The sequence below is a fragment of the Rhinatrema bivittatum genome, chromosome 10 (assembly GCF_901001135.1).
Source record: "Rhinatrema bivittatum chromosome 10, aRhiBiv1.1, whole genome shotgun sequence".
NCBI lineage: Eukaryota > Metazoa > Chordata > Amphibia > Gymnophiona > Rhinatrematidae > Rhinatrema > Rhinatrema bivittatum.
In genome coordinates this window covers 21,234,131-21,261,390 of record NC_042624.1, presented here as the reverse complement: position 1 = coordinate 21,261,390, position 27,260 = coordinate 21,234,131, and the positions used below count along the sequence as shown (strand labels likewise).

The 27,260-nt window shown below is 48.2% G+C and overlaps 1 protein-coding gene across 3 annotated transcripts in view; it reads left to right on the top strand.

Annotated features, from left to right (window-relative positions):
* Positions 1-27,260, top strand: part of ALDH9A1 (aldehyde dehydrogenase 9 family member A1) — a 339,496-nt gene that overhangs the window by 59,054 nt on the left and 253,182 nt on the right. For all 3 annotated transcript variants that reach the window (XM_029618255.1, XM_029618257.1, XM_029618256.1), the window contains exon 3: positions 6,852-6,997. In XM_029618255.1, coding sequence (XP_029474115.1) covers positions 6,852-6,997 — 146 coding nt within the window. The remainder of the gene's footprint in view (positions 1-6,851; positions 6,998-27,260) is intronic.

Sequence of the window (27,260 nt, the reverse complement as noted above, 5' to 3'; positions counted from 1 at the left end):
GACTATATATACTGCACATGCTTAGAAATATAATGGCAGAAAAAGACCGTCCAATCTGCCCTTCCCTCCAATTAATTAAGCATTAAAATTCTCATCACTTCCTTAGAGATATCCTGTATTTATTCCATGATTTCTTGAATTCAGATACTGTTTTTGTCTCCACCACTTCCACTGGGAGGCTGTTCCACACATCCATCACCTTCTGTGGAAAGAAATATTTCCTAAGATTACTCCTGAGTCTACCTCCTTTCAACCTCATTTTCCTAGCGTGTAGCAGATGGATTTAGGACCAATGGGTATAGTGTGCTCCTGATAGCAGTTGGAGACGGAGTCAGATTTCAATCTGACGTCAGCAGCAGGAGATATACCCGTGCAGGAAGCTATGCTCTTCAGTATTTTCCGTCTCCATAGCAGTTCAGGATTCTATACATGCTTGCTCAGTGTTTGAATATTCAAACCAAAGAAGAAAACTTACCTCTCCAGTCGAGCCCCGCTCTCCTGCGGTGATACCTAAGGGTCCCTCCCCCTGTTGAGATTTCCTGAGGTGATTTCCGAGATCCCTCAGAGGTAGGCCTCGGTCCGGTAGCTGGTTCCCAGCATGGACTTAGCCCCTGGCAACAGGAGCCACTGAGAGGCAGCGGGTGCAATACCAAGCGTGGCTATGAAGGTACTTCCTTCTCCCCCTGCAACCGGAGACCGCCCGGAATGAAACCGGGAAACAGCGAGACAAGGTAAGGAAGAAAACCTTTTTCTAAGTCTTCGGTCTCCGAGGCTCGGATAGCCGCACAGATCGCCTGCCGGCGTCTGTACCTTCGGGTTGATCAGCCCAGGCTGGGCTAGACCCCGATCGGATACGAGGTTCCTCCCACGCGGAGAACCTCTGACGTGGTCGCCATCTTGCTCATGTGGTCGCCAGTGCCATTTTGCCGCTCTGCCCGTCTAACTGAACCGTGGGCACAGGGACAAGCCGGTTGCACAAATTATTTGTGCGCAAAGCGGCGCACACATAGGTGCCGTACGCACAACTACACACACAACTGTGCCGGATGCAGTGGCGCGTGCATCCCGGCCTACACGCACATCTTGGGCACACCCGGAGCGCATAGCTAAGCCTCCCAGCACGCACATTAAACGCACAGACCGGGGTTTCAACTACCTACGCGCACAAAACCATGGCACCACCGGCCAAGAAAACCAAGGCACAAGCCCTCTGCCCAGCCTGCCACATAAGAGCGGCGCAGCGTGAGGAGGCCCTGGGAGAACCTGGACAAGGCCCTCCCCAGCCAGTACAGGAATCCGGATCCACCGATAGTACCCCAGACCTCTCTATCCCCAGCACGACCCTCCCCCAAACGGGGTCCCTGGGTAACGCAGCGGCCTTTAATCTAGACCCAGGATCCTTCTGAGTAGAATTCTTTAAGGGTCTAAACACTTTTGTCCACATGCAGCCACCACCGATGGCACAGACACGTCCGCCACCAGAGGACCCTTGCCTCCCAGGGCTCTCCAGCTTTCCCAGCGACCTGCTCCCCCCGGCCAAAAGCCTCTTTATAGGGGACACGGACACCTCGGACAAGGATCAAGACACCCCGGAGGAAGGGGAAATACCTCCAGGAACGGAACCTTACCGAACCATGCGGCGCTTCTTCTCCAAAGACACGAGATACCAGATCTCGTGGCTCTCAGCTTGAAGGAGCTCGCCATTCCAGGCACAAATGCCACAGAGGATCCTAAGACAAACCCTCTCCTAGAAGGACACCGTCAGGCCTCCCGCCATTTTCCCTTGCTGCAAGCCATACAACAGCTGATCAACTTGGAATGGGAGGCCCTGGAGGCCAGTTTCAAAGGGGGGCGGGCCCTGGAAGCCCTATATCTACTGGAACCCTCAGCCAAAGATCTGCTAGTGTTCCCCAAAGTGGACACCATGGTCTGCGCGGTCACAAGTGCACTACCATCGCAGTTGAGGGAGGAGCGGCACTCAAGGATGCCCAGAACAGATGTCTGGAATCCATCCTTAAACAGTCATTCGAAATAACAGCTATGTCACTACAGATTGCTGCCTGCTGTGCCGTGGTAACATGCGCATGCTTATCCATGACCAGGAACACCGCCACGCCTGGCGAAGCACTAGAACCAGTGGTATTCTTCCTCCCGGATGCAACCTCTGGTACCTTAGCCAGGGGCTTCTCATCCGTAGTGGCAGCCAGAAGGCAACTCTGGCTCTGAAGTTGGTCAGCCGATGCGACTTCCAAGACCAGGGGTGGGCAGTTCCGGTCCTTGAGGGCCACAAACCAGTCTGGTTTTCAGGATATCCCTAATGAATATGCATGAGAGAGATTTGCATGCACTCTGCCTCAGTTGTATGCAAATCTATGTCATGCATATTTATTAGGATATCCAAAAACCTCGACAGGTTTGTGGCCTTCGAGGACTGGAATTGCCCACCCCTGTCCAAGACGAAACTCACGAAAATGCCCTTTAAAGGAGCCCTCCTGTTTGGAAGCGAACTGGAGAAGTTAGCCGACAAATGGGGCGAATCCCCAGTACCTCGGCTACCAGAGGACAAGGACAAAAGAAGCCAACGCCCCTCTCCCCGATTACCTAGGAGCAGAGGATCACAGCACTTCAGCCCCTACAAGAGTACATACCAAGCCCCTCGCCCTGCAGGCAGGGGCCAGTCCTTTCGGAACAAACACAAAAAGAGGGGAGCCGGCTCCAGCACAGGCCCCAGCCGCACCCCACAATGAGAATCAGCCAAACCCATACACAGGAAGAAGCCATAGGGACAGGCTTGCCCTATTCTACCAAAAGATGGGTCGAGATAACAGCGGATAAGTGGGTCCTAACCATCATCCGAGAGGGATACTATCTGAACTTCCACAACATCCCTCCAGACAAGTTTGTGAAATCTCCTTGCCATGCACCCTCCAAGAGGACGGCAGTGGAAACAACACTGGCCAAATTGCTCGCCCTAAAGGCCATAACACCGGTGCCCACGCAACAACAAATTACTAGGCACTATTCCATCTATTTTATCGTCCCCAAGAAAGAGGGATCGTTCCGGCCCATCCTGGACCTCAAGTTGTTCAACCGCTACCTGAGGGTACCACACTTCCACATGGAAACCCTATGCTCGGTCATAAGGGCAATACATCCGGGAGAATTCCTTACATCCCTGGACCTGTCAGAAGCCTACCTTCACATTCCAGTCCATCATGAGCATCAGCGATTCCTACGCTTCACGATCCTGGTCCACCACCACCAGTTCTGGGTGCTACCCTTCGGGCTAGCCACAGCCCCCTGCACGTTCACCAAAATCATGGTGGTAGTGGCGGCGACACTGAGAAAAGAAGGAATCCTCATACATCCATATCGGGACGATTGGCTGATCTGGGTAAAATCTCCAGATGAAAATCATCAGGCGACCACCAGAGTCAAGACTCTACTGGAGAACCTTGGGTGGGTCGTCAACACAAATAAGAGCTGTCTGCAGCCCTCCCAATCTCTAGAATACCTGGGAGTTTGGTTCGACACCAAACAAGACAAGGTCGTTCTTCCCCCTACAAGGAGAAGAAAACTGAACCAATTGTGAAACCTGCTAGGAGGTCCCTGCCCCAAAGTCCTCGGCCTCATGACATCAACCCTGGAAGTGGTCCCGTGGGCAAGAGCCCACATGCGACCGCTACAGCACTCACTACTGTCATGATGGAACCCGATGTCTCAGGACTACTCTGTTCGCCTCCAGATCCCGGAAGAAGTGCGGAACCAGCTCCAATGGTGGCTACAAGAAGACCATCTAAGCAAGGGAGTACGGCTGTCTCCACCAACCTGGGTCTTGCTCAGCACAGATGTGAGCCTACGAGGGTCGGGAGCCCACTGCCAGGAAATGACGGCCCAGGGGCAATGGAACAAGGAAGAGTCAGGGTGCAACATCAACCGACTGGAAGCCCAGGCGGACAGACTAGCCTGCCTACGGTTCCATCACAGACTCCAAGGCAAATCTGTCAGTCATGTCGGACAATGCCACAACAGTTGCCTACATCAACCACCAGGGGGGAACCAGAAGGCAACAGGTGTCCCTGGAAATAAATTCCCTAATGGCGTGGGCGGAAGCAAATCTTCAAGGGATCTCAGACGCCCACATCGTGGGAAAAGACAACATAACTGCGGACTACCTCAGCAGAGAAAGTCTAGACTCAGGGGAATGGAAGTTGTCGACTACAGCCTTCCAAGTGATAGTAAACCGCTGGGGAACTCCAGACTTGGATCTCCTGGCAACACGGTCCAACGCCCAAGTTCCCAACTTCTTCAGTCGCAGACGAGAACCACAATCCCAAGCGATCGATGCCCTCGTCCAGACCTGGACACAGGAAGATCTGCTATACGCCTTCCCCCCATGGCCACTACTGGGCGGGATCATCTGCAAGATAGAGCACCACAGGGGGACTAGTAGTTCTAATGGCCCCGGACTGGCCAAGAAGGTCGTGGTATGCAGACATGCAAAGACTCATGACGGGGAGCCTCTCCCTCTACCTCCACACAGGGATCTGCTCCAGCAAGGCCCTATCCTCCATGAAGACCCAACTAGATTCTCTTAGGGTCTGGCCATTGAGAGGACACGCCTGAAGAAGAGCAGATACTCAAGGATGGTGATTAACACCTTGCTCCAAGCACACAAGTTCTCCACATTGCTAACCTACATGAGAATATTCGAAGCCTGGTGCGAGGATCATGACATCCCTCCGCAGACAGCCAAAATGTCCACGATCCTGGAATTCCTGCAGGATGGCTTACAGAAGGGGTTGTCCCTCAACTCCATCAAGATTCAGGTGGCTGCGTTGACATGCTTTGGGACCAAAGTGGAAGGCATTAGCCTAACATCTCATCCGGACGTCTCCTGCTTCCTGAGAAGGGTCAAGCAGATCCGTCCACCCTTAAAGTGGCTGGTACCCCTATGGAACCTCAATCTAGTACTAGACTTCCTAGCGGGAGCCTCCTTCACACCTGTCCGCGACCTGTCTCTACGACTACTAACCTTGAAGACTGCATTTCTAGTGGCAATATGTTTGGCCTGTCGCATCTCCGAACTTCAAGCACTATCCTGTCGGGAACCCTTTCTCAGGTTCACACCGGGATCTATACAGCTACGCACTGTCCCCTCCTTCCTTCCAAAGGTGGTTTCTCACTTCCATCTAAACCAAACCATCTCGCTGCCATCTCCAGACGAGCACAAGGGCTCAGAAGAATCTCGCCGTCTTCGCCACCTTAACATTGGCAGACTCCTAGTCCGATACCTGGAAAGGTCGGAACCCGTACAAAAGACGGACCACCTATTCGTCCTTCACAGCGGGAAGAAACAAGGAGAAGTGGCCTCGTGGGCAACCATAGCCCGCTGGATCAAAGAAGTAATCAAGGCGGCCTACGTAAAGGCAGGCAAGCCTCCACCGCTTCAAGTCAAGGCCCATTCCACTAGAGCCCAGGCAGTGTCCTGGGCGGAAACAAAGATGCTGTCACCCACCGAGATCTGTCAGGCGGCGACATGGTCCTCCATTCACACCTTCGCCAGGTTCTACCGCCTGGATGTTCAAGCTTGGGAGGACACAGCATTCGCAAGGGCAGTACTAACTGGGCCATGGGCAGCCTCCCACCCGGTTCAGAAGTAGCTTTTGTACATCCCATTGGTCCTGAATCCATCTGCTACATGCTAGGAAATGGAGAAATTACGTACCTGATAATTTCGTTTTACTTAGTGTAGACAGATGGATTCAGTATCCCGCCCGTTATGCACGAAAACCTTGGGTGTCAATTCCCGAGAGCAAGACAAACACGGGTAATCCACGCTTCCCTTTAGCTAGGACACCCATAGTTACTGGGTGTCGGTGTTTCTCGGTTGAGGGCACTGGCGGTCTCCAGCTAATAGTCCACGTCAACCAGTTCAAGTTGATCACGTTTCTCAAGTTATTCAAGTTAAACAAAGTTAACCAAGGTAATCAAATTATCCAGACATACATATATCCACAATCGCTTTGCGAGAAGAATACTGAAGAGCAGAGCTTCCTGCACGGGTATATGTACTGGTGCTGACATCAGCTTGAAATCTGACTCCATCTCCAACTGCTATCAGGAGCACACTATACCCATTGGTCCTGAATCCATCTGCCTACACTAAGGAAAACAATATTATCAGATAAGTAATTTCTCCAATAGTGACCCCTCATTCTAGAGCACAGGTGGCAAACTCTGGTCCTCGAAGGCCACAAGCAGGCCAGGTTTTCAGGATATCCACAATGAACATACATGAGATAGATCTGCAACCTCTGCCTCCAATGTATGCAAAACTGTCTCATGCATATTCATTGTGGTTATCCTGAGAACCTGGCCTGTTTGTGACCCTCGAGGACTGGAGTTCGCCACCCCTGTTCTAGAGCATCCTTTCCTTTGAAAAAGATTTTCCTCCTGTGCATGGAAACTTTTGAGATATTTTGAAGTCTCTATCATATCTGCCTTATCTCACTTTTCTTCTAGGATATACATATTTGGATCTTTAAGCCTGTCCCCCATATGCTTTAGAAGGAAGACCACTGACCATTTTAGTAGCCACTTTCTGGACAGACTCAATCCTGTTTATATCCTTCTAAAGGTGCGGTCTCCAGAATTGTTCACAATATTCCGAGTGAGGTCTCAACAGGGATCTATACCGGGGCAACATTACCTCCCTTTTGCTGGTGACCATTACTGTCTCTTTATCTACCTGGTTGGCCACATTAAGAGCATCAGCTACAATTACCCCCAGATCCTGCTCATTATGTACTTGACCATAACTTTGTATTGTGTTTTGTTTTTCTCCACAGGTCAAGTGATTGCAACCTTTACCTGCTCTGGAGAGAAAGAAGTAGACCTGGCCATTCAAAGTGCAAAAGCTGCCTTCAAAATCTGGAGCCAGAAGTCTGGAATGGAGCGGGGCCGCATCTTGCTGGAGGCTGCCAGAATCATAAGAGTATGGAGCCTGTGACATTTTTAGAACTGAAAGTAGGGTTGTCCGTAGGAGATGGCGAATAGGGGTGACCACCCTGGTCTCCACACTTGAGGGGGGCCTGCCTTGCTATGGTAGATGCATTCCCAACACTATAAATTCAGTGTTCCAGGACCCCACTTCAGTTGATTTGCCATAGGCCTCGCCCCCGCCTAAGGTCAGCCCTATCTGAAAGCATTGCATTAGACTCCTCTGAGATTGGCAAAATTCTAATCCACTTTTCCCCAGCACACTAATATGGGTTCAGTCCATAATTTGGCCTGTCACCCCTCCCTTGCCTTGAGTTCTCCTTTTGGATGAGATGGGCAGGTAGTAACAGCTTTGTCTGTATGATGCATTAAATGTAACGTTTCTTGGAATTAACCAGTATCATTCTTATGACTAGGCTCCCAATGGGACTTTGCTATATACCTTATAACTACCATTTATTTAATTATCCAGCTAAATACCTTAATTTGAATATCTAGGGCATTATACAACTAAATTTTAGCTAGATAAGTTGTCATCCGGCTAAAAGTTAGCTGGATAAAAAAGAGGAGCGAAGTTATGCAGCTAATTTTAGCCTGTTTTCACCTGTATCTGGCTATATTATCCACAAAACTTTAGGTCTACCTTAGAATAGTCTAAAGTTATCTGGCCACATGTGACCAGATAACCTGAGGCTTAACCGGCTATATTCTTTTGAATATAGCCGGTTAAGCCTCAAGTTGTGGTGACAGTCTTCAAAAAAAATAAATATGAGGCATGTTGGGCCTGATTGCCAGCCCTCCCACCCCTTATGTATAAAAAGAAAAAGTACCCTGCTAGGCCGAACCACCACAAACTCCTCCAAACTTCTGTAAAAATAAAAGTAGGTTAGCTTGGTGCCAGCCTTTCCTCCTCCCTGGTTAGGCAACATCTGAAATCAATGTTCCCTCACACCAATCCTAACTTTTCTATTTGCATGGTACCTTCAGAAACCTCCTTATCCTGCTAGACCTGTCCAGACAATGGGCTTGTTCTGTTTTCCAGCTCAGGTTTGCACAAACGGGAGGGGGGGGGTGTACTACCTCTGGGGGCCACGAACAAGCTTCCAGGGGACCGCCAGCAGCTGGGACAAAAAGACAAGAGTACCCACTTCTGCTGTCTGGGGCCTAGTAGACTATCGTACTGTGGGGATACATGTGGCCACCGGTGGACCCGATCCTGCTAGCGGCCAGAAAATGGAGAGGGGCCATGCAGCTACCAGTGGACCTCATCCCACTGGTGGCTGAGCAGAGAAGGACACCCTGTCTGTGCAGGCCATGATATTAGAACTTGTGAGAGTAGCACTTTCTCCATGCATCACGAAATCAGCATGGAGGAAGTGCTAGTCCTGGCAATTTTTAATATCATGAGGTCTGCACAGAGGGAGAGGCAGCAGAATGAGTTTCAGTGTCGGAAGCAGTGAAGAGTGATCGGTTCCTACCCAACAGCCACCCGACAGTGACAGCAGCAGCAAGAATGAGAGAGGCTCTGAGGCTGCCAGCAAAACAGAGAGGGGGCCTGCCTTCAGCATGTGGATGAATGGGAGCTTGTGGGGGTGTGTGTAGGAGAATGGATGCCGGTGTGGGTGTGTGTGGGTGCCTGCCTGGGGGTCCGTGTGGCTGTGAGGGAATATAGATATAGATCTATAGATATATAGATAGATATATTAATATCTCAAATATATACAAAAGGAGTCAGTGTAAATCAATATACTAAACAGAAAATAGAATAGAAAAAGTGAACACTTTACAGAAATTTTAATTAACCAAATCTTATATAATTTAATATTAAAACATACTTTTTTCAATATATTTTTGCATACATTACACATGAAAATTCAAAATAGGCTTGAAACAACAATAGTAATATTAATAAATATCTAAAACATTCTGATTTTCTTATAAGAAGCTAGATAATGTGTTCCAAGGATGATAGCGCTGTCACACTATATCCTCATAAATGTTTTTATAGACTGGTACAATAACAGTTCATAAAAAAAAATGATGACTTAAAACTTCAACCTTAAAGTCTAATCCATCATGAATTCACAAAAATGCAGAATGATTTTTGTGTCATGCTGCTAAAGGCGCAATTGTAACATCAATGACAGCTGGGCTTTATGCAAAATAGATCTCCCCTCGACAAAGGTCATTCGTTTTGCCTTATTAAGACTTCTTCAGGAGGTAAGAGATAAATGATGGCTCATGCATACTGCAAATAAAATGTATATAAAAGAATGTTAAATGACACATAATACTGCCAAGGGACTTTCCTCTTTCCATGCGATGCCAGTGTTGAACAATCTTAATGATTCACTAAACATGTAGTGGACCACAAATATGGCATTTATATTCAATTTAAACAAGCTCCTACAATAAATAGAGCCATTTTAGAAAATACTTTCCAACAAAAAATACTCTTAAAACGGAACCAAATCACAGTGAACCTAGAAGATGTGGTAGGCCTGATTGACAAACTGAAGAGTAGTAAATCACCTGGACTGGATGGTATACACCCCAGGGTTCTGAAGGAACTAAAAAATGAAATTTCAGACCTATTATTAAAATTTCTAACCTATCATTTCTTAGCATATAGCAGCTGGACTCAGGACCAATGGGTACAGTGTGCTCCTGATAGCAGTTGGAGACGGAGTCAGATTTAAATCTGATGTCAGCACTACATATACCCGTGCACGAGGCTTTGCTCTCCAGTTTTTTCCGTCTCCATCGCAGTTCGGAACTTCATACACGCTTGCACAGCGTCAGAAAACCAAACTCCAAATTTTAAAGAAGAAACAAAGAAAGACTTACCTCCAAAACGAGCCCCGCTCTCCTGCGGTGATACCTAAGGGTCCCTCCCCCAGTCGAGATTTCTTGAGGTGATTTCCGAGATCCCTCAGAAGTAAGCCTCGGTCCCGGCGTGGACGTAGCCCCTGGGAAAGGGAGTGGCTGAGAGGCAGCGGGTGCAGAACCGAGTGCAGCGGTGAAGGTAATTCCCTCTCCCCCCCAAAGCCAGAGACCACCCGGCAGAAGACCGGGAAGCGCCGAGACAAGGTAAGGTAGAAAACTTCCTCTAAGTCTCCAGTCTCCAAGGCTCGGACAGCCTCACAGATCGTCCCTCCGGCGTCTGTACATTCGGGTTGAGTAGCCCCTTCCGGGCTAGACCCCGATCTGGCAAGAGGGTCCTCCCACGTGGAGACCCCCTGGGGGGCAGCCTTCTTACCACGTGATCACCGGTGCCATCCCCCCCCCCCCCCCCAGGTTGCCGCATCGTCCGCACAGCGACCAGCCGGGCACACAACGCGTTCCTACGCACACAACGTAGGTGCACCCGGAACGCATAACCAGGCCTCCCGGCACGCACACCTGTACAGGATATGAGCGCAAATCATGGCACCGCCATCCAAGACAGTTAAAGATCCAGTCCTCTGCCCGGCATGCCACCTAAGAGCGGCGCAGCCCGAGGTGACCTCCGCCCTGTCCCTGCTATGCGAAGAAGCTTGGGGGGAGCCAAGACAAGGTCCCCCTCAGCCTGTAGAGGACTCTGGATCCACCAGCGAGACTACCCCGGACCTCTCTATTCCCGACTCCACTCCTCCACAGTGGGGGCCCTCGTGGAACGCCGTCGGACCTAATGCGGTCCCAGGCAATTTCACCTGGGCGGGATTCTTTGCTGAGCTGCAATCCTACATCCACGCACAACCCCTGCCAGTGGTCCAGAACCTCCCAGGCCCCTCCCGGCCTGGACAAATACCTCCCCTTAGGGGACACAGATGATTCAGAGGAGGAATCAGAACCCCTGCAAGAGGGGGAACTCCCTCCAGGAACAGAATCGTATTGTACCATGATGCGCTTCTTCCCAAAAGACGAATTATCAGATCTCGTAGCCATGAGTCTGAAGGCATTGGCCATCCCGGACACATGCAACACAGCAGAGTCCAAGGCGAGCCCCTTTCTGGCCCAGGCTCCACCAGACATGCCATTTCCCTACACTACAGGCCGTACAACAACTGATCGACTTGGAATAGGATGCTCCAGAGGCCACCTTTAAGGGAGGTCGAGGCCTGGAAGCTCTCTACCCCTTGGACCCTGCGACGAAGGAACTCCTGAGGTTTTCCAAGGTCGGCACCCTGGTCTGCGCCACCACAAAGCGCACTACCAATACCCATCGAGGGAATAGCTTCACTCAAGGATGCCAAAGACAGCGGCAGGAATCCATCCTCAAACAATCTTACGATGTATCAGCTATGACCTTACAGATCGCTGCCTGCTGCGCCGTGGTATCACGCACCTGCCTGGCTATGGCCAGGGACGTAACTACGCCAATCGAGGTATTAGACCCAACAATATCATTTCTCACGGTAAGTTTTTGCTTGGGACATTGTCTTTCTTAAAAGTATTGAGGCAAAGTTAACTATTTGGGAATATTATTTAGTGTGTTTGTGCTTTTAAGACAATGAATAAACAAGTTAGACTGTTTGTATTTTTAAATAGTCAATAAGGCAGCTAGTAAGCAGTAGGTAGTGTGTTTATTTTTAAAAGTCTGTAAGGCAGCTAGTAAGCAGAACTGAGTGTTTGTATTTAAAAGAAAACAAAAAAAAACCCAAAGAAAAAAGTAGCCAGAAGCTAGAAATAAGCTAGGAGCAGTGTATACCTAAGTAAAAAGGTTGAAAAGTTCAGTCCAGTTACTCACCTTGGAAAGGTGTTGAGGTAGTGTGACTTGGTTTGAATAGGTACCAACATTTGTTAATCAAGAGAGCAGTGAGTCACTCTCGCTGACTAACTGAAGTTAAACTGTTTGTATTGTATGCACCCTGTTCCACGCGCAGGTCACCAGAGGCAGGCAGAGCTCCGGAGTCTCAATGCGTGGATGAGACGATGGTTCATGGAAGAGGGATTCAGTTTTGTTAGGAACTGGGGAACCTTTTGGGGAAGGGGGAGTCTCTTCCAAAGGGATGGGCTCCACCTTAACCAGGGTGGAACCAGACTGCTGGCGCTAACCTTTAAAAAGGAGAGAAAGCAGCTTTTAAACTAGAACAAAGGGGAAAGCCGACAGTCGCTCAGCAGCGCACGGTTTGGAGAGAGGTATCTTCAAAGGATGCTAATAATGCATTAGAATTAAAGCATCCCGACAGTGAGGTTCCAATAATAAGAAAAGTAGTCCAAGTGCCTGTAACTAAAAACTCACCTGAGCTAAAAAAATTCTCTTATCCCTATCAATTAAAAAGCAGAATGAAAATACAAACAAAAAACAAACTTTGAAATGTTTGTATGCTAATGGCAGAAGTCTAAGAAGTAAGATGGGAGAATTAGAATGTATAGCAGTGAATGATGACATAGACTTAATTGGCATCTCAGAGACATGGTGGAAAGAGGACAACCAATGGGACAGTGCTATAACGGGGTACAAATTATATCGCAATGACAGAGAGGAGCACCCGGGAGGCGGTGTGGCGCTTTATGTCCGGGATGGCATAGAGTCCAACAGGATAAACATAGTGCATGAGACTAAATGCACAATTGAATCTTTTTGGGTAGAAATCCCTTGTGTGTCGGGGAAGACTATAGTGATAGGAGTATACTACCGTCCAGCTGGTCAAGATGTTGAGACTGACAGTGAAATGCTAAGAGAAATTAGGAAAGCTAATCAAATTGGTAATGCGGTAATAATGGGCGACTTCAATTACCCCAATATTGACTGGGTAAATTATCATCGGGACACGCTACAGAGATAAAGCTCCTGGATGGAATAAATGATAGCTTTATGGAGCAATTGGTTCCAGAACCGACGAGAGAGGGAGCAATTTTAGATCTAATTCTCAGTGGAGCACAAGATTTGGTGAGAGAGGTAACGGTGGTGGGGCCGCTTGGCAATAGTGATCATAATATGATCAAATTTGAATTAACGATTGGAAGGGGGACAGTAAGCAAATCCATGGCTCTCGTGCTAAACTTTCAAAAGGGAAACTTTGATAAAATGAGAAAAACAGTTAGAAAAAAACTGAAAGGAGCAGCTACAAAAGTAAAAAGTGTGCAAGAGGCGTGGTCATAGTTAAAAAAAAATACCATCCTAGAAGCACAATCCAGATGTATTCCACACATTAAGAAAGGTGGAAAGCAGGCAAAACGATTACCGGCATGGTTAAAAGGGGAGGTGAAAGAAGCTATTTTAGCCAAAAGATCTTCATTCAAAAATTGGAAGAAGGATCCAACAGAGGAAAATAGGAAAATGCATACACGTTGGCAAGTTAAATGTAAGACATTGATAAGACAAGCTAAGAGAGAATTTGAAAAGAAGTTGGCCACAGTAAAAAGTTTTTTAAATATATCCGAAGCAGAAAGCCTGTGAGGGAGTCAGTTGGACCGTTAGATGATTGAGGGGTTAAAGGTGCACTTAGAGAAGATAAGGCCATCATGGAAAGATTAAATGATTTCTTTTCTTCTGTGTTTACTGAAGAGGATGTTGGGGAGGTACCCGTACAGGAGAAGGTTTTCATGGGTAATGATTCAGATGGACTGAACGAAATCACTGTGAACCTAGAAGATGTGGTAGACCTGATTGATAAACTGAAGAGTAGTAAATCACCTGGCCCGGATGGTATACACCCCAGAGTTCTGAAGGAACTAAAAAATGAAATTTCAGACCTATTAGTAAAAATTTGTAACCTGTCATTAAAATCATCCATTGTACCTGAAGACTGGAGGATAGCTAATGTAACCCCCATATTTAAAAAGGGCTCCAGGGGAGATCCGGGAAATTACAGACCGGTTAGCCTGACTTCAGTGCCAGGAAAAATATTGGAAAATGTTCTAAACATCAAAATCACAGAACATATAGAAAGTCATGGTTTAATGGAACAAAGTCAGCATAGCTTTACCCAAGGCAAGTCTTGCCTCACAAATGTGCTTCACTTTTTTGAAGGAGTTAATAAACATATGGATAAAGGTGAACCGGTAGATGTAGTGTACTTGGATTTTCAGAAGGCATTTGACAAAGTTCCTCATGAGAGGCTTCTAGGAAAAGTAAAAAGTCATGGGATAGGTGGTGATGTCTTTTCGTGGATTACAAACTGGCTAAAAGAGGAAACAGAGAGTAGGATTAAATGGACAATTTTCTCAGTATATGGGAGTGCCTCAGGGATCTGAACTGGGACCCTTACTTTTCAATATATTTATAAATGATCTGGAAAGAAATACGACGAGTGAGGTAATCAAATTTGCAAATGATACAAAATTGTTCAGAGTAGTTAAATCACAAGCAGATTGTGATAAATTGCAGGAAGACCTTGTGAGGCTGGAAAATTGGGCATCTAAATGGCAGATGAAATTTAATGTGGACAAGTGCAAGGTGATGCATATAGGGAAAATTACCCATGCTATAGTTACACAATGTTAGGTTCCATATTAGGTGCTACTACCCAAGAAAGAGATCTAGGCGTCATAGTGGATAACACATTGAAATCATCGGTTCAGTGTACTGCGGCAGTCCAAAAAGCAAACAGAATGTTGGGAATTATTAGAAAGGGAATGGTGAATAAAACGGAAAATGTCATAATGCCTCTGTATCGATCCATGGTGAGACCGCACCTTGAATATTGTGTACAGTCCTGGTCGCCGCATCTCAAAAAAGATATAATTGCGATGGAGAAGGTACAAAGAAGGGCTACCAAAATGATAAAGGGAATGGAACAGCTCCCCTAAGAGGAAAGACTAAAGAGATTAGAACTTTTCAGCTTGGAGAAGAGACGGCTGAGAGGGGGGATATGATAGAGGTGTTTAAAATCATGAGAGGTCTAGAACGGGTAGATGTGAATCGTTTTTTTACTCTTTCGGATAATTAGAAAGTCTAGGGGGCACTCCATGAAGTTAGCATGTGGCACATTTAAAACTAATCGGAGAAAGTTCTTTTTCTCTCAACGCACAATTAAACTCTGGAATTTGTTGCCAGAGGATGTGGTTAGTGCAATTAGTATAGCTGAGTTTAAAAAAGGATTGGATAAGTTCTTGGAGGAGAAGTCCATTACCTGCTATTAATTAAGTTGACTTAGATAATAACCACTGATATTACTAGCAACGGTAACATGGAATAGACTTAGTTTTTGGGTACTTGCCAGGTTCTTATGGCCTGGATTGGCCACTGTTGGAAACAGGATGTTGGGCTTGATGGACCCTTGGTCTGACCCAGTATGGCATGTTCTTATGCAACCTCAGACCTGGTACGCACCTCAGCCATGAGCCTCTCATGCATTGTGGCAGCCAGAAGATAGGTCTGGCTCCAAAGCTGGTCAGCCGACGCGACCTCTAAGACGAGGCTCATGAGAATGCCCTTTAGAGGAACACTCCTATTTGGAAGTGACCTGGACAAATTAGCCGACAAATGGGGTGAGTCCTCAGTACCCCGTCTACCGGAGAATAGGAACAAGAGGAACCAACGCCCCTCTCCCCGGGCACCCAAGAGCAGAGGATCCCAGCATTATAGACATACAAAAACACTTACCAAGCCCCCCGCCCCGCCGGCAAGGGGGCAGTCCTTTTGGAACAGACACCACAAAAGAGTAGCCGGCTCGGGACCAGGCCCCAGCCACAACACGCAATGAGAATCAGCAGATCCATCTACAGGAAGAGATCATAGGGGGCAGACTTGCACTATTCTACCAAAGATGGGTTGAAATAATATTGAACAATTGGGTCCTATCCATCATCCGAGAGGGATACTACCTGGACTTCCACAGCATCCCCCTGGACAAGCTTGTGATTTCTCCGTGCCACAACCCCTCCAAGAGGAAGGCAATGGAAACCACACTATCAAAACTACTCGCCCTAAAGGCAATAACACCGGTGCCCATGCACCAACAAAATTCTGGGCACTGTTCCATCTACGTTCATCTTGCCCAAGAAAGAGGGAACATTCCAGCCCATACTGGACCTCAAGACTGTCAATTGCTACCTGAAGGTACCCCGCTTCCGCATGGAAACCCTGCGTTCGGTCATAAAGACGGTACAACCGGGAGAATTCCTGACCTCCCTGGATCTGTCAGAAGCCTATCTCCACATACCGATCCATCGCCTCCATCAGCGTTTCTACGCTTCGCGATATTGGGCCATCACTACCAGTTCCATGCCCTACCGTTTGGGCTAGATCATTGTGGTAGTAGCGGCGACACTGAGGAAAGAAGGGATCCTCGTGCACCCATACCTGGACGATTGACTGATCAGAGCGAAATTGCCAGAGGAAAGCCATCAAGCAACCACTAGAGTCATGGAACTACTGCAGAACCTCGGGTGGGTCGTCAACACACTCAAGCCACCTGCAGCCCTCCCAATCCCTAGAGTACCTGGGAGTCCGGTTAGTCACCAAATGGAACAAAGTCACCATTCCCCCTACAAGGAGAAGGAGATTGATGGAACAACTACGAGCATTGTGGAACTCCACTCTCCCCACAGCATGGAACTATCCCCAATCCTCGGACTCATGGCATCAACTATAGAAGTCGTCCCGTGGGCAAGGGCCCACATGCGGCCCCTACAACATTCCCTACTGTCATGGTGGAACCCGATGTCTCAGAACTACTCCGCCCCCCTCCGGCTACCGGCGAAGGTTCGGAACCTACTACAGTGGTGGCTACAAGAAGACCATCTGAGCGAGGGAATAAGCCTATCCCCACCGGAATGGACCTTGCTCACCACGGATATGAGCCTATGGGGGTGGGGAACCCACTGCCAGGAGCTAACGGCTCAAGGGCAATAAGACAAAGAAGAGTCGGCATGGAACATAAACTGACTGGAAGCCCGAGCAGTCAGACTAGTCTGCCTTCGGTTCAGCCACAGACTCTGGGGCAAATCAGTCAGAGGCGCTTCCTATTGTTTTGTCCGAATACAACTTTTGTGTTGAATAATTTGGGTCTTAACTGGTAATTTTGTCTATCCAATATATAATTTCGTGCATGGACATAAAATGGTATATACCACTTGCGGTGTTTCATAATCGAAATGTCCATGTAGCAGATGTCGAATTGGTAGCATTGGATGTTCAAATACTTTATTCATTAACACTTTGTTCATAAACTGGCCACATTCATCAGTAGAAGCTCTCATCTGTTTACGAAATGATGTATGCATTAGTCTGTCTCTTGGATTTTGGCCCTGCGTGCATGCAAATAATGGTTCATTTTTTAAAACATCATGTATCAATTTTCCTAGTGGGTAGCCAGATGGACTCAGGACCAGTGTGTTATGTGCTCTTCTGCTAGCAGATGGGAGAGTCAGATTTCAAAGCTGACGTCACCCTAGATATACCCCTGCAGTAACCTCAGCTCTTCTGTATCTCTGACTCCTAGCATAGTGCTTCTCAACTGGTGTGTCGCCAAACACCGGCAGGTGTGTTGCGTCTCCTGGTGTCCCACTGCCTCCTTGCACTTTCCTTCTCCCATTTTCCAGCCCCCGCGGGCCAATTGGAAGCCTCCTTCATTCTGCCTGCCCCCCCCCCCCCCCCCGCGCAGGCCAATCGGAAGCCACCTCCCTTCTATCTGCCAGTGGGCGTAGGAAGAAGGGAGGAAGCCTTTGATTGTCTGGTGAGGCAGGCATCAGAAAGCCTGGGGGTGGGGTGGGAGGAATAGAAGTGTTGAGCTCTGACGAAGCAAGGCTGCCACAAGAGCCCATTCCCGTGGTGGTGAAGAGGAAAACCCGACCCTGACCAAGTAAGGTCGCCACAGCCCATGGCGGCGAAGAGGAAACCCGACCCCGATCGAGGCCACCACGGGAGCCCATCCCCGTGGCAGCGAAGAGGAAACCTGACCCTGACCGAGGCCACCATGGGAGCCCATTCCTGTGGTGGCAAAAAAGAAGGCCCGCCGGAGTAAAGCCGTGGCGGAACTGGAGCTCATCCCTGCAATGAAGGAAGAATAAGTTTTCGGTGAGAGCTGGTGTGTCTGTGTGAATGAGTGCCTGGGTGAGAGCTTGTGTGTCTGTGGGTGAGAATGGGTGCCTGGGTGAGATCTTGTGTGTCTGTGGGTGCGAGAGAATTTGTGTGTGATTGAGAGCTTGTATATAAGAGACCATGTGTGTGTGTGTGTGAGAGTGACTGGTTCTGGGCGCTAAGGAAGAGGACTGTGAGGACAGAGCTTCAGCAGCCCTTGCTGCTTCTGGTGAGTGCTATTGGCCTGGAAGGGAAAGGAGTAGGAGAGTTGCTGGAGAGGGTAAGTAAAGGTGGCTTTTTAAATGTATTTTTCTTGATTGACTGCCATTTTAATTATTGGGTATTATGCGATGTCTGCTGTTTTGAAATAGTTTATTGATATTTGGACAGGTTTTAATAATTTTTATGAGTTTTTAATTGTTGGATATTATTCTGTTCAGCAGCTGTTTTGTAACATTTTTAGTATAGCTTTACAATTATTTCTGTGTGGGGCTCTATAGTAGCTTGGCTTATTCTGTTTTCCCAATAGGAAATGTATTAGTGTTTAGGGCCTGGTTTAATAATTGTATTTCTTAGATAGGATTGTTACTGTTTGAGTATGTTCCATAATACTTTGTGGGGAATAGTTTGTGTGCATTATTGCAAATCCTGAGAGTCTGTTAGGTGCTATATTTCTCTTTCCATTTCTCTTCAGGTTCGCACTGCATGCAGAGTGGCTTTTTTGGTTTTCCATTCCAGTTTCTGTCTCCATATTTATAATTTGTGTTTTGTCTGTACTTAGTGAAGGGTGTGTGACCGAGGTGAGGTATTTTACTAGCATGTAGGCATTTGTATCAATCTTATTTGTTGTGGTTTCTCAATAGGATATGATTAGTCTTTTTATAAGGAAGGCTATTCTGCCTGGTAGTAAAAGTAGTTTGTTTTGCTTTTACTGGGATGTCATCAGAACCAGAATATCTTTTTTTGTATGGCGAGTTGTACAGGGTAATGCCCTAGATCTGCTCTGCACTCATTGCTGGGGATTTAGGGGATTCCTATGGATGCAGAGTGCATGTTTACATTTAGCACGTAATGGTCACATGTTCAGTGTGTCAAGCATGTGAGAACCATATGTCAGGTGTGTCCGGGCCAAAAAAAGGTTTAGAACCACTGTCCTAGCAGATGCGGACACTATCCCACAAACTAGAATAGTGTTAAGATTTACAGCAAGCTGAAAATGTTTTACTTTAAAGAAGATTCAGCCCCGCTCTCCTGTGGTGATACCTAAGGGTCCCTCCCCCAGTTGAGAATTGCTGAGGTAATTTTTGATATCCCTCGAAGGTGTGCCTTGGTCCGGTAGCCGATTCCCAACATGAACTTAGCCCCCAGAGTGGCTGAAAGGCGGCGGGTGCACAACCTAGCGCAGCGGTGAAGGTAAAGCCCTCTCCCCTCGCAGCTGGAGATCATCCCGGCACACAGTTGGTAAGGGCCGAGACCAGGTAAGCAGGAAACTTTAAATTCAGGTCTCCGGTCTCTGAGGCTCGGATTGCCATACTGACTCTGTTTGTTCTTCTGGCGAGGTAAAAAGGGAGCACCGATTGGGTTGAGCAGCCCTGTTTGGGCTAGGCCCTGATCTGGTGCAGGGGTCCACGTGGAGACCCTCGAGGGTGCTATCTTATACGCGGGGGGCGTCGGTGCCATGTTCCCTTCTCGACCGGCGGTACACGCGGGGCAGGCCGGACGGCCGATGCACCCAACTTGTGCACATCCAATATAGACGCGTGCACAGCTGTGCACACAACTTCACATATAGCCGTGCTTACTTCTACACGCGCGCATTTTGCTCATGTGCATAACTATGCGCACAATGAATACAGGCAATGGCACCAGCATCCAAGAAGCCCAGAAAGCACACTCTGTGCCCAGCCTGCCACATCAGAGCCACATAGCCTGATCTGGAGTCCTGCCTATGTCATCATTGTGAAGAAGCCCAGGGGGGACCAATGCCTGGTCCCTCTCTGTCTAAGGATGGGTCCGGAACTACTACATCCGATAGCACCCCAGACCTAGGCAACTCCGAAATGGCTTCCCCACAGGAGGGCACCTCAGGGGCCCCTACTCCAACTCCACCTGGGATTAACATGGACCCATGGGCTGCAAGCCTTTGTTCAGGCGCAATCAGCCCCGGCTGTGACCCGGGTTCACCTCACTGGAAGCACAAGATCCTCCCGGCCTTGCTTGGATGTCTCGAGACATGCCTCGCTTAACCAAGAATTTCCCGGACAGGTACCCGGACACCTCGGATGATGATGGTGGCTCCCTGGAAGAAGGAGAAATCCCTCCAGGCCTGGAACCATACAGAACCATGCTTCACTTCTGCCACAGGGATGAATTACCGGCCCTTGTTTCCCAGACTCTGAAGACTCTGGGTATTCCAGGCACGGACCCTATGGCAGAACCAAAGAAGAAAACCATTTTGGTGTCCCTGCGTAAAGCCTCATGCTACTTCCCAATGATGGAAGCCATCCAGGAACTGAATGACCTGGAATGGGATGCCCCGGAGGCTAACTTTAAAAGAGGCCGGGTCTTGGAGTAGCCTTGGTAGTGGCAGCCAGAAGATAATTATGGTTGCGGAATTGGTCTGCAGACGCAGCCTCTAAAGTGAATCTCACAAGAATGCCTTTAAAGGATTTCTCTTATTTGGAAGCAAATTGGAGAAGTTAGCCAGCAAGTGGGGCGAATCTCCAGTGCCTCGGCTATCGGAGGACAGGGGTAAAAGATCCCAGCGCCCCTCCCCCAGAAGAACTTGGGGAGAAGCTTTCAATGCTTTCGACACTACAGGAACTCAGTTCCAGGCACCTCATCCCTCAGGAAGGTCTCAGCCCTTTCAGAACCAACAAATCAAGAGAGGAACAGGCCCGGGGGCAGGCTCCAGCCGTACTTCCCAATGAGAATGGGATGACCCATCCATGGGAAGAGGAAATAGGGAGTTGACTTTCCCTCTTCTATCAACGATGAGTTGAGATCACGGACAAATGGGTACTAAACATCATTCGAGAAGGTTACTCTCTGGAGTTGCACAGCATCCCTTGGGATAAATTTATGATGTCACCCTACCACTCCCACACCAAGAGACTGGCAGTGGAAACCACTCTAACAAGACTACTCAATCTGAAAGCAATAACTCTGGTTCCTATGCCCCCAACAAAATACGGGGTGATGTTCCATCTATTTTATTGTTCCCAAGAAGGAAGTATCATTCTGACCCATCTTGGATCTCAAGAACGTCAGCTGTCCTCTGTGGATACTACACTTCCGCTCCGTAATAATGGCAGTACAACCAGGAGATTTCCTAACCTCCCTGGACCTCTCCGAAGCCTACCTTCACATTCCAATCAGGATCACCAGCGTTTTATACGCTTTGCAGTACTGGGACACCATTACCAGTTCAGAGCGCTATCCTTCAGCCTAGCAACCGCCCCTAGAACATTCTCCAAAATTATGGTGGTCATGGCAGCAACACTGAGAAAGGAAGGGATCTTGGTACACCCTTACCTGGACGACTGTCTGATCAGGGCGAAGTCTTCGAAAGAGAGCCGACAGGTGACCAGCAGAGTCAAGAATCTACTGCAGGAGCTCAGTTGGGTCGTGATCACGGTCAAGAGAAGCCTGCAGCCCTCTCTGTCTCTGGAGTACCTGGGGCCTGATTCAACACCAAACAGAACAAAGTCTTCCTCCCTCCCCCGAGGAGAAGGAAGCTGATGGAACAATTATGATGATTGTTGACCAATGCACGCCCCAAGGTATGGGACTATCTTCAAGTCCTTGACTTAATGGCATCAACCCTGGAGGTCGTTCCGGGGACAAGGGCCCACATGCAACCACTCCAGTGCTCCTTACTGTCCCACTGGAATCCACTGTCCCAGGTCTACTCAATTCGCCTGCAACTACCAGCAGAGGTACGTTCTCAGCTTCAATGGTGTCTACAGGAAGACCACCTAAGTAGAGGAGTAAGCCTATCCCCACCGAACTGGATCGTGCTCACCACGGTTGCGAGTCCTCTAGGGTAGGGAGCCTACTATCAGGAACTGATGGCCCAGGGACAATGGAGCAAGGAAGAGGCAGGATGGGACATAAACTGCCTGGAAGCTCGAGCAGTCAGACTAGCATTCCTGCGATTCAGCCAAAGACTCCGAGGCAAAACGATTCGAGTAATGTCGGACAACGCTACAACGGTTGCCTACATCAACTGCCAGGGAGGAACCAGGAGCCAGCAGGTGTCTCTGGAGATAGACCCTTTCATGGCATGGGCGAAGATAAACCTACAAGGGATCTCTGCCTCCCACATCGCAGGAAAAGACAATGTCTCAGCAGACTTCCTCAGCAGAGAGAGTCTGGACCCGGGGAATGGACACTGTCGGCCACAGCCTTCCACCTCTCTGTGCCAGAGTCCCCAGATTTTTCAGCCACAGACGAGAGGCACACTCCCAAGGGATCGATGCCCTCGTCCAGACCTGGCCAGAGGAGGACTTACTGTTCGCCTTCCTCCCCATGGCCACTACTGGGCAAGGTCATCTGCAAGATAGAACACCACAGGGGACTAGTTCTACTAGTGGCCCCGGATTAGCCAAGACGCCCATGGTATGCAGACATGCAAAGACTCCTTGCGGGGAGCCTTCTGTGTCTACCTCTACACAGGAACCTTCTCCAGCGAAGCCCGATTCTTCATGAAGATCCATCGCTATTCTCTCTTACCTTGAGAGGACTCGCCTGAAGAAGTGCGGTTACTCAAAGGCCGTGATTGACACCCTGCTCCGCACACGCAAGTTCTCAACATCTCTGGCACACATACGGATCTGGAGAATATTCGAAGCCTGGTGCGAGGACCGCAGGATACTCCTGCGGACGGCCAGAATCCCCATGATTCTGGAGTTCCTACAGGACGGTATGAAGAAGGGGTTGTCACTCAACTCCCTCAAGATCCAAGTAGCCGCCCTTTCTTGCTTCAGAGCCAAAGTGAACAGAATCAGTCTATCAGCTCATCTGGATTTGACTCGTTTCCTAAAAGGGGTTAAGCAACTTCGGCCACCCCTAAAGTGGCCGGTGCCCCTATGGAACCTCAGTCTGGTATTACACTTCCTAGTGGAGTTTCCTTCAGACCAACGCGCAGTCTGTCATTACGCCTTTTAACATTGAAGACGGTATTCCTGGTGGCAATATGTTCAGCTTGTCGCATCTCCGAACTACAGGCACTATCCTGTCGGGAACCGTTCCTGAGGTTCACTCCTGGAACCATACAGCTGCGCACCGTACCCTCCTTCCTACCGGAAGTGGTTTCCGAGTTTCATTTGAACCCAGCCATCTCCCTACCATCTCCGGATGAACATAAGGACTCTGAAGACTCACGCCTTCTTAGCCATCTAAATGTTGGCAGACTCCTGGGGTGATACCTGGAAAGATCAGAACCAGTGCGCAAAACGGATCACTTGTTTGTTCTTCACAATGGGAAGAAGCAAGGAGAAGCGGCCTCATGGGCAACCATAGCCCGCTGGATCAAGGAAAATCAAGGCAGCCTACATAGAGGCAGGAAAGCAGTTATCACTGCAGGTTAAGGCTCATTCTACTAGGGCCCAAGCAGTATCTTGGGCAGAAACCAAGTTGCTATCGCCCGCCGAGATCTGTCGGGCGGCGACGTGGTCCTCCCTACACACCTTCTCCAGGTTCTACCGCCTGGATGTTCAGGTCCGAGAAGATGCAGCCTTCACAAGGGCAGTACTAAGTGGGCCATGGGCAGCCTCCCGCCCTATCCGGGAGTAGCTTTTGTACATCTCACTGGTCCTGAGTCCATCTGGCTACACGCTAGGAAATGGAGAAATTACTTACCTGATAATTTCGTTTTCCTTAGTGTAGACAGATGGACTCAGCATCCCGCCCACGGCTGCCCCAGAGAAAGAGGACCTAGGAAAGCAAACCTCGAGACTAAGCAAATACGGGTAAGCTATTGCCTACCCCTAGTTCAAGACATCAACAGTTGGCTGGTTTTGGCGTTAATTGGTTGAGTGCACTAGCAATCTCCAGTTTTTGTTTTGTTTTTTTAAATCAGTTGAATCAAGTTTAATAAGTTTTAATCAAGTTAATTAAGCAAAGATATATCCACAATGGCTTTTCGAAGAGAATACTGAAGAGCTGAGGTTACTGCAGGGATATATCTAGGGTGACGTCAGCTTTGAAATCTGACTCTCTCTCCCATCTGCTAACAGTAGAGCACATAACCCACTGGTCCTGAGTCTATCTGTCTATACTAAGGAAAATGAAATTATCTGGTAAGTAATTTCTCCAGTACGCCACTGTTTCCATATTTGTTGTATAGTGCCAGATTTATCTGAAAAAGGTAACACTCTACTGGTCTGTCTGTGGAATGTCTAGAACCTGTTTGGAGTAAGAAGTCCCTGTTTGCACATAAACCTCTTTTATAAGTATGTTTAACTATTTTAAAAGGATATCCTCTTGCTAAAAATTTATTTTGCATATTGCATGACTGAACTTTATACACCTCCTGTGAAGTGCATAGATGCCTTAGTCTCAGAAATTGACCCATTACAATATTAGCTTGTAAATTGTAAGGGTGATAACTGTCAAAATGTAGTAATGTGGTCTGTCAGTTTAGTGAAGATGGTGGTATTCAACCTGCCCCTGTTTTTATAAAAGGGAAATCTGCAAATGTGTGTGTAAAAACAAAAACCAAAAAAAAAACAAACCCAAACAAACTGCAGATTTGAATTTTTTTCATTGATCCATACTGTAAATTCTTGTAATTGTGACTCAGTTCCTATCCATAAAAAATACATTGTCAAATCGCACTCATTACTACATTTTGACAGTTATCACCCTTACAATTTATGAGCTAATATTCTGATGGACCAATTTCTGAGACTAAGGCCTAGATTCTTCAAAATGCTATAAATTTCGCATGAATAACGCCTGCGATAAGGAAAAGGGGTGTGGCTATGATCATTTTAGAGTTACCGCACCGTGTGCTATTTTAGTGTTTCACATAGGTATTTTATTGCAATCTGCGCTAAATTTATCACACCTGTGAGATTTTCACTTCTAAACCTGTGACGTGCCCAGACAAGCATTTTCTTATGGGGGTTGGAGAGAGAGACTCTTTATAAGAGGGCCAGCTAATAACTCGAGGTGAGGTTTTGGTGGTGGTTTTGGGGCCAGTTTGACATGCAGAGTGAGATATGCGAACAAGACAATACACCTCAGTGAAGATTTGATGTCATTTGGAGTGAAAAGAGTCTCACAAAGATGAGATTTCTACAATGTTCTCTCGCCCTAGCTTTTTGGACTCTGTACTTGTAGAGCATTAAATATCCTTTACTAAATTATTTTTTTGTGACTTCCTGGATGACATCACTGGGGTCGACAGCACTGTGAGCTGGCTCCAGGCCCTCCCCCCCCCCCCCCCCCCCCCCCCCAGAATCGGCCGCCATCTCTCCCTTAAAATTATAAAAAACAATTTTTCTCGACTGGATGTAGTGCAGGACGTTGAAGGCTGCTATTTCGCTGCAGTTTGGTGAAAAAAACGAGCATCCAGAGGCCAGCAGTGAGCCTGAGACTGGTGCGGCCTACCTGGCTCCCCTGGTGAGTTTGCTCCGGAGCACCTCTGTTCAAATCAGCTGCCATCCTCCCTCAGTCTGTTTTCCTTTGCCTATCTGGCGCTTGGTGGTGATAGAGGACGTGTGGGGCTGTCTTTTCGCCGCGGCTGGGGACCAAAATGAGCGCTCTGCGACCTGATATGCGCCAAAGATCGACATGGACTCCCCAGCAGAAAAGGCATAGTGTGGCCAAGATGGCTGCTGCCATCACAGGAGACAGCACAGCTCCGGTGGCAGAGGTCTCTGAGACGGCCCTCCTAAAAATCTCTGCTAGGGTTGCTGAAGTGCTGGATGCCAGGCTGTTAAAAATTCTGTCCTCCATGGAGGAAATAAAGAATGCAGTAGAGGGGCAGGCTAAAAGGCTGGACGAGATGGAGCATAAAATATCTGATCAGGAAGACCGGCTGCATATTGTGGAAAGGCAAGTACAAGACCTAACCACGCAAAATTCTTCGCTGCTGGAGCGTTTAGAGGATCAAGAGAATAGGAACCGGTGTAACAATATCAAAATAATTGGCCTTCCAGAATCCGTGTCAGACCAAGAATTGTATGATCTTATTGAAGTCTGGCTGCCAGCTCAGGTGGGTCTGACTTTGATTTCTGGTCGCTTGCGCTGTGAAAGGGTACACAGAATTGGGCCCACCAGGGAAGCGACGAGCAAGCCTCGGCCTGTGATGGCCAGAATTTTAAACTGGTCCCACAAAATTCAACTTATGAGAGCCTTTCGGCAGCGCAGGGATGTGGAATATCAGGGCCACCGGATCATGCTGTTCCATGATTTCTCTGCAGCAGTCTCAGCGCAGCGTAAAGCCCTGTCTCCTGCATGCACAGAGTTACACAAAAGGGGGATTCAGTTTGCACTACTCTTTCCTGCCAAACTCCGAGTGCAGCATAATGGTACTACCCTGTTTTTCTCTAAAAAGGAGGAAGCCAATTCTTTTATATCCTCGCTGGAACAAGCTAATGCTACTTGAATGATGCAGCTCTGCTGGATTGAAATTCGCCAGCAAATCAGGTCTTCAAATTCCTAGTGGTGTGAGCATGCTGGCTCTGCATTTGCAAAAGACTTTGTTTTTCAATTCACTGTAGTTACTCTATGACTGACTTTGGGCCCCTAATTAGGGGTACAATTTTCGTCTCCTCACAGTTTTTTTTATATTACAGTTTACTGTTCTTTGAGGGGCGGTTCAATGGTTTAGTAAACTTCAAAGTGTTTGTTTCATTGTTACCAGCTGTAGTGCCTTAAGTATGAGGAAGGGGGATGGTGGCGGCACACGCTTGGGGGGGAGGGGACAGAGGGAAGCCCATGGCCCTATGGGGCAGATGGGTATTTCGTGCCTCTTGTGGAGCAAAACGTTATGGGGTTGGATGAGACCCGTATCTGTGGGTATGGATGCAGACCGTGTGTGTGTGTGTGTGTGTGTGTGGGAAACAGGTTGGGGGAGAAGGGGAGGGTTCAAAATACACCCAGGAGCCCTTTCGGTTTCTTAAATCTGTCTGGAAAGTTTTTCTATTGTTTTGGATGTGGGAGGCGGGGCACCCAGGCTGGGGGGTGCTCGGTCCCGCCACTGTCATTGTCACTTCTGTGCTATCTGCTATTATTATGTTCCCTTTAAACAGCTGACATGGTATCGGTTAAGATAACATCTCTGAATGTGGATGGC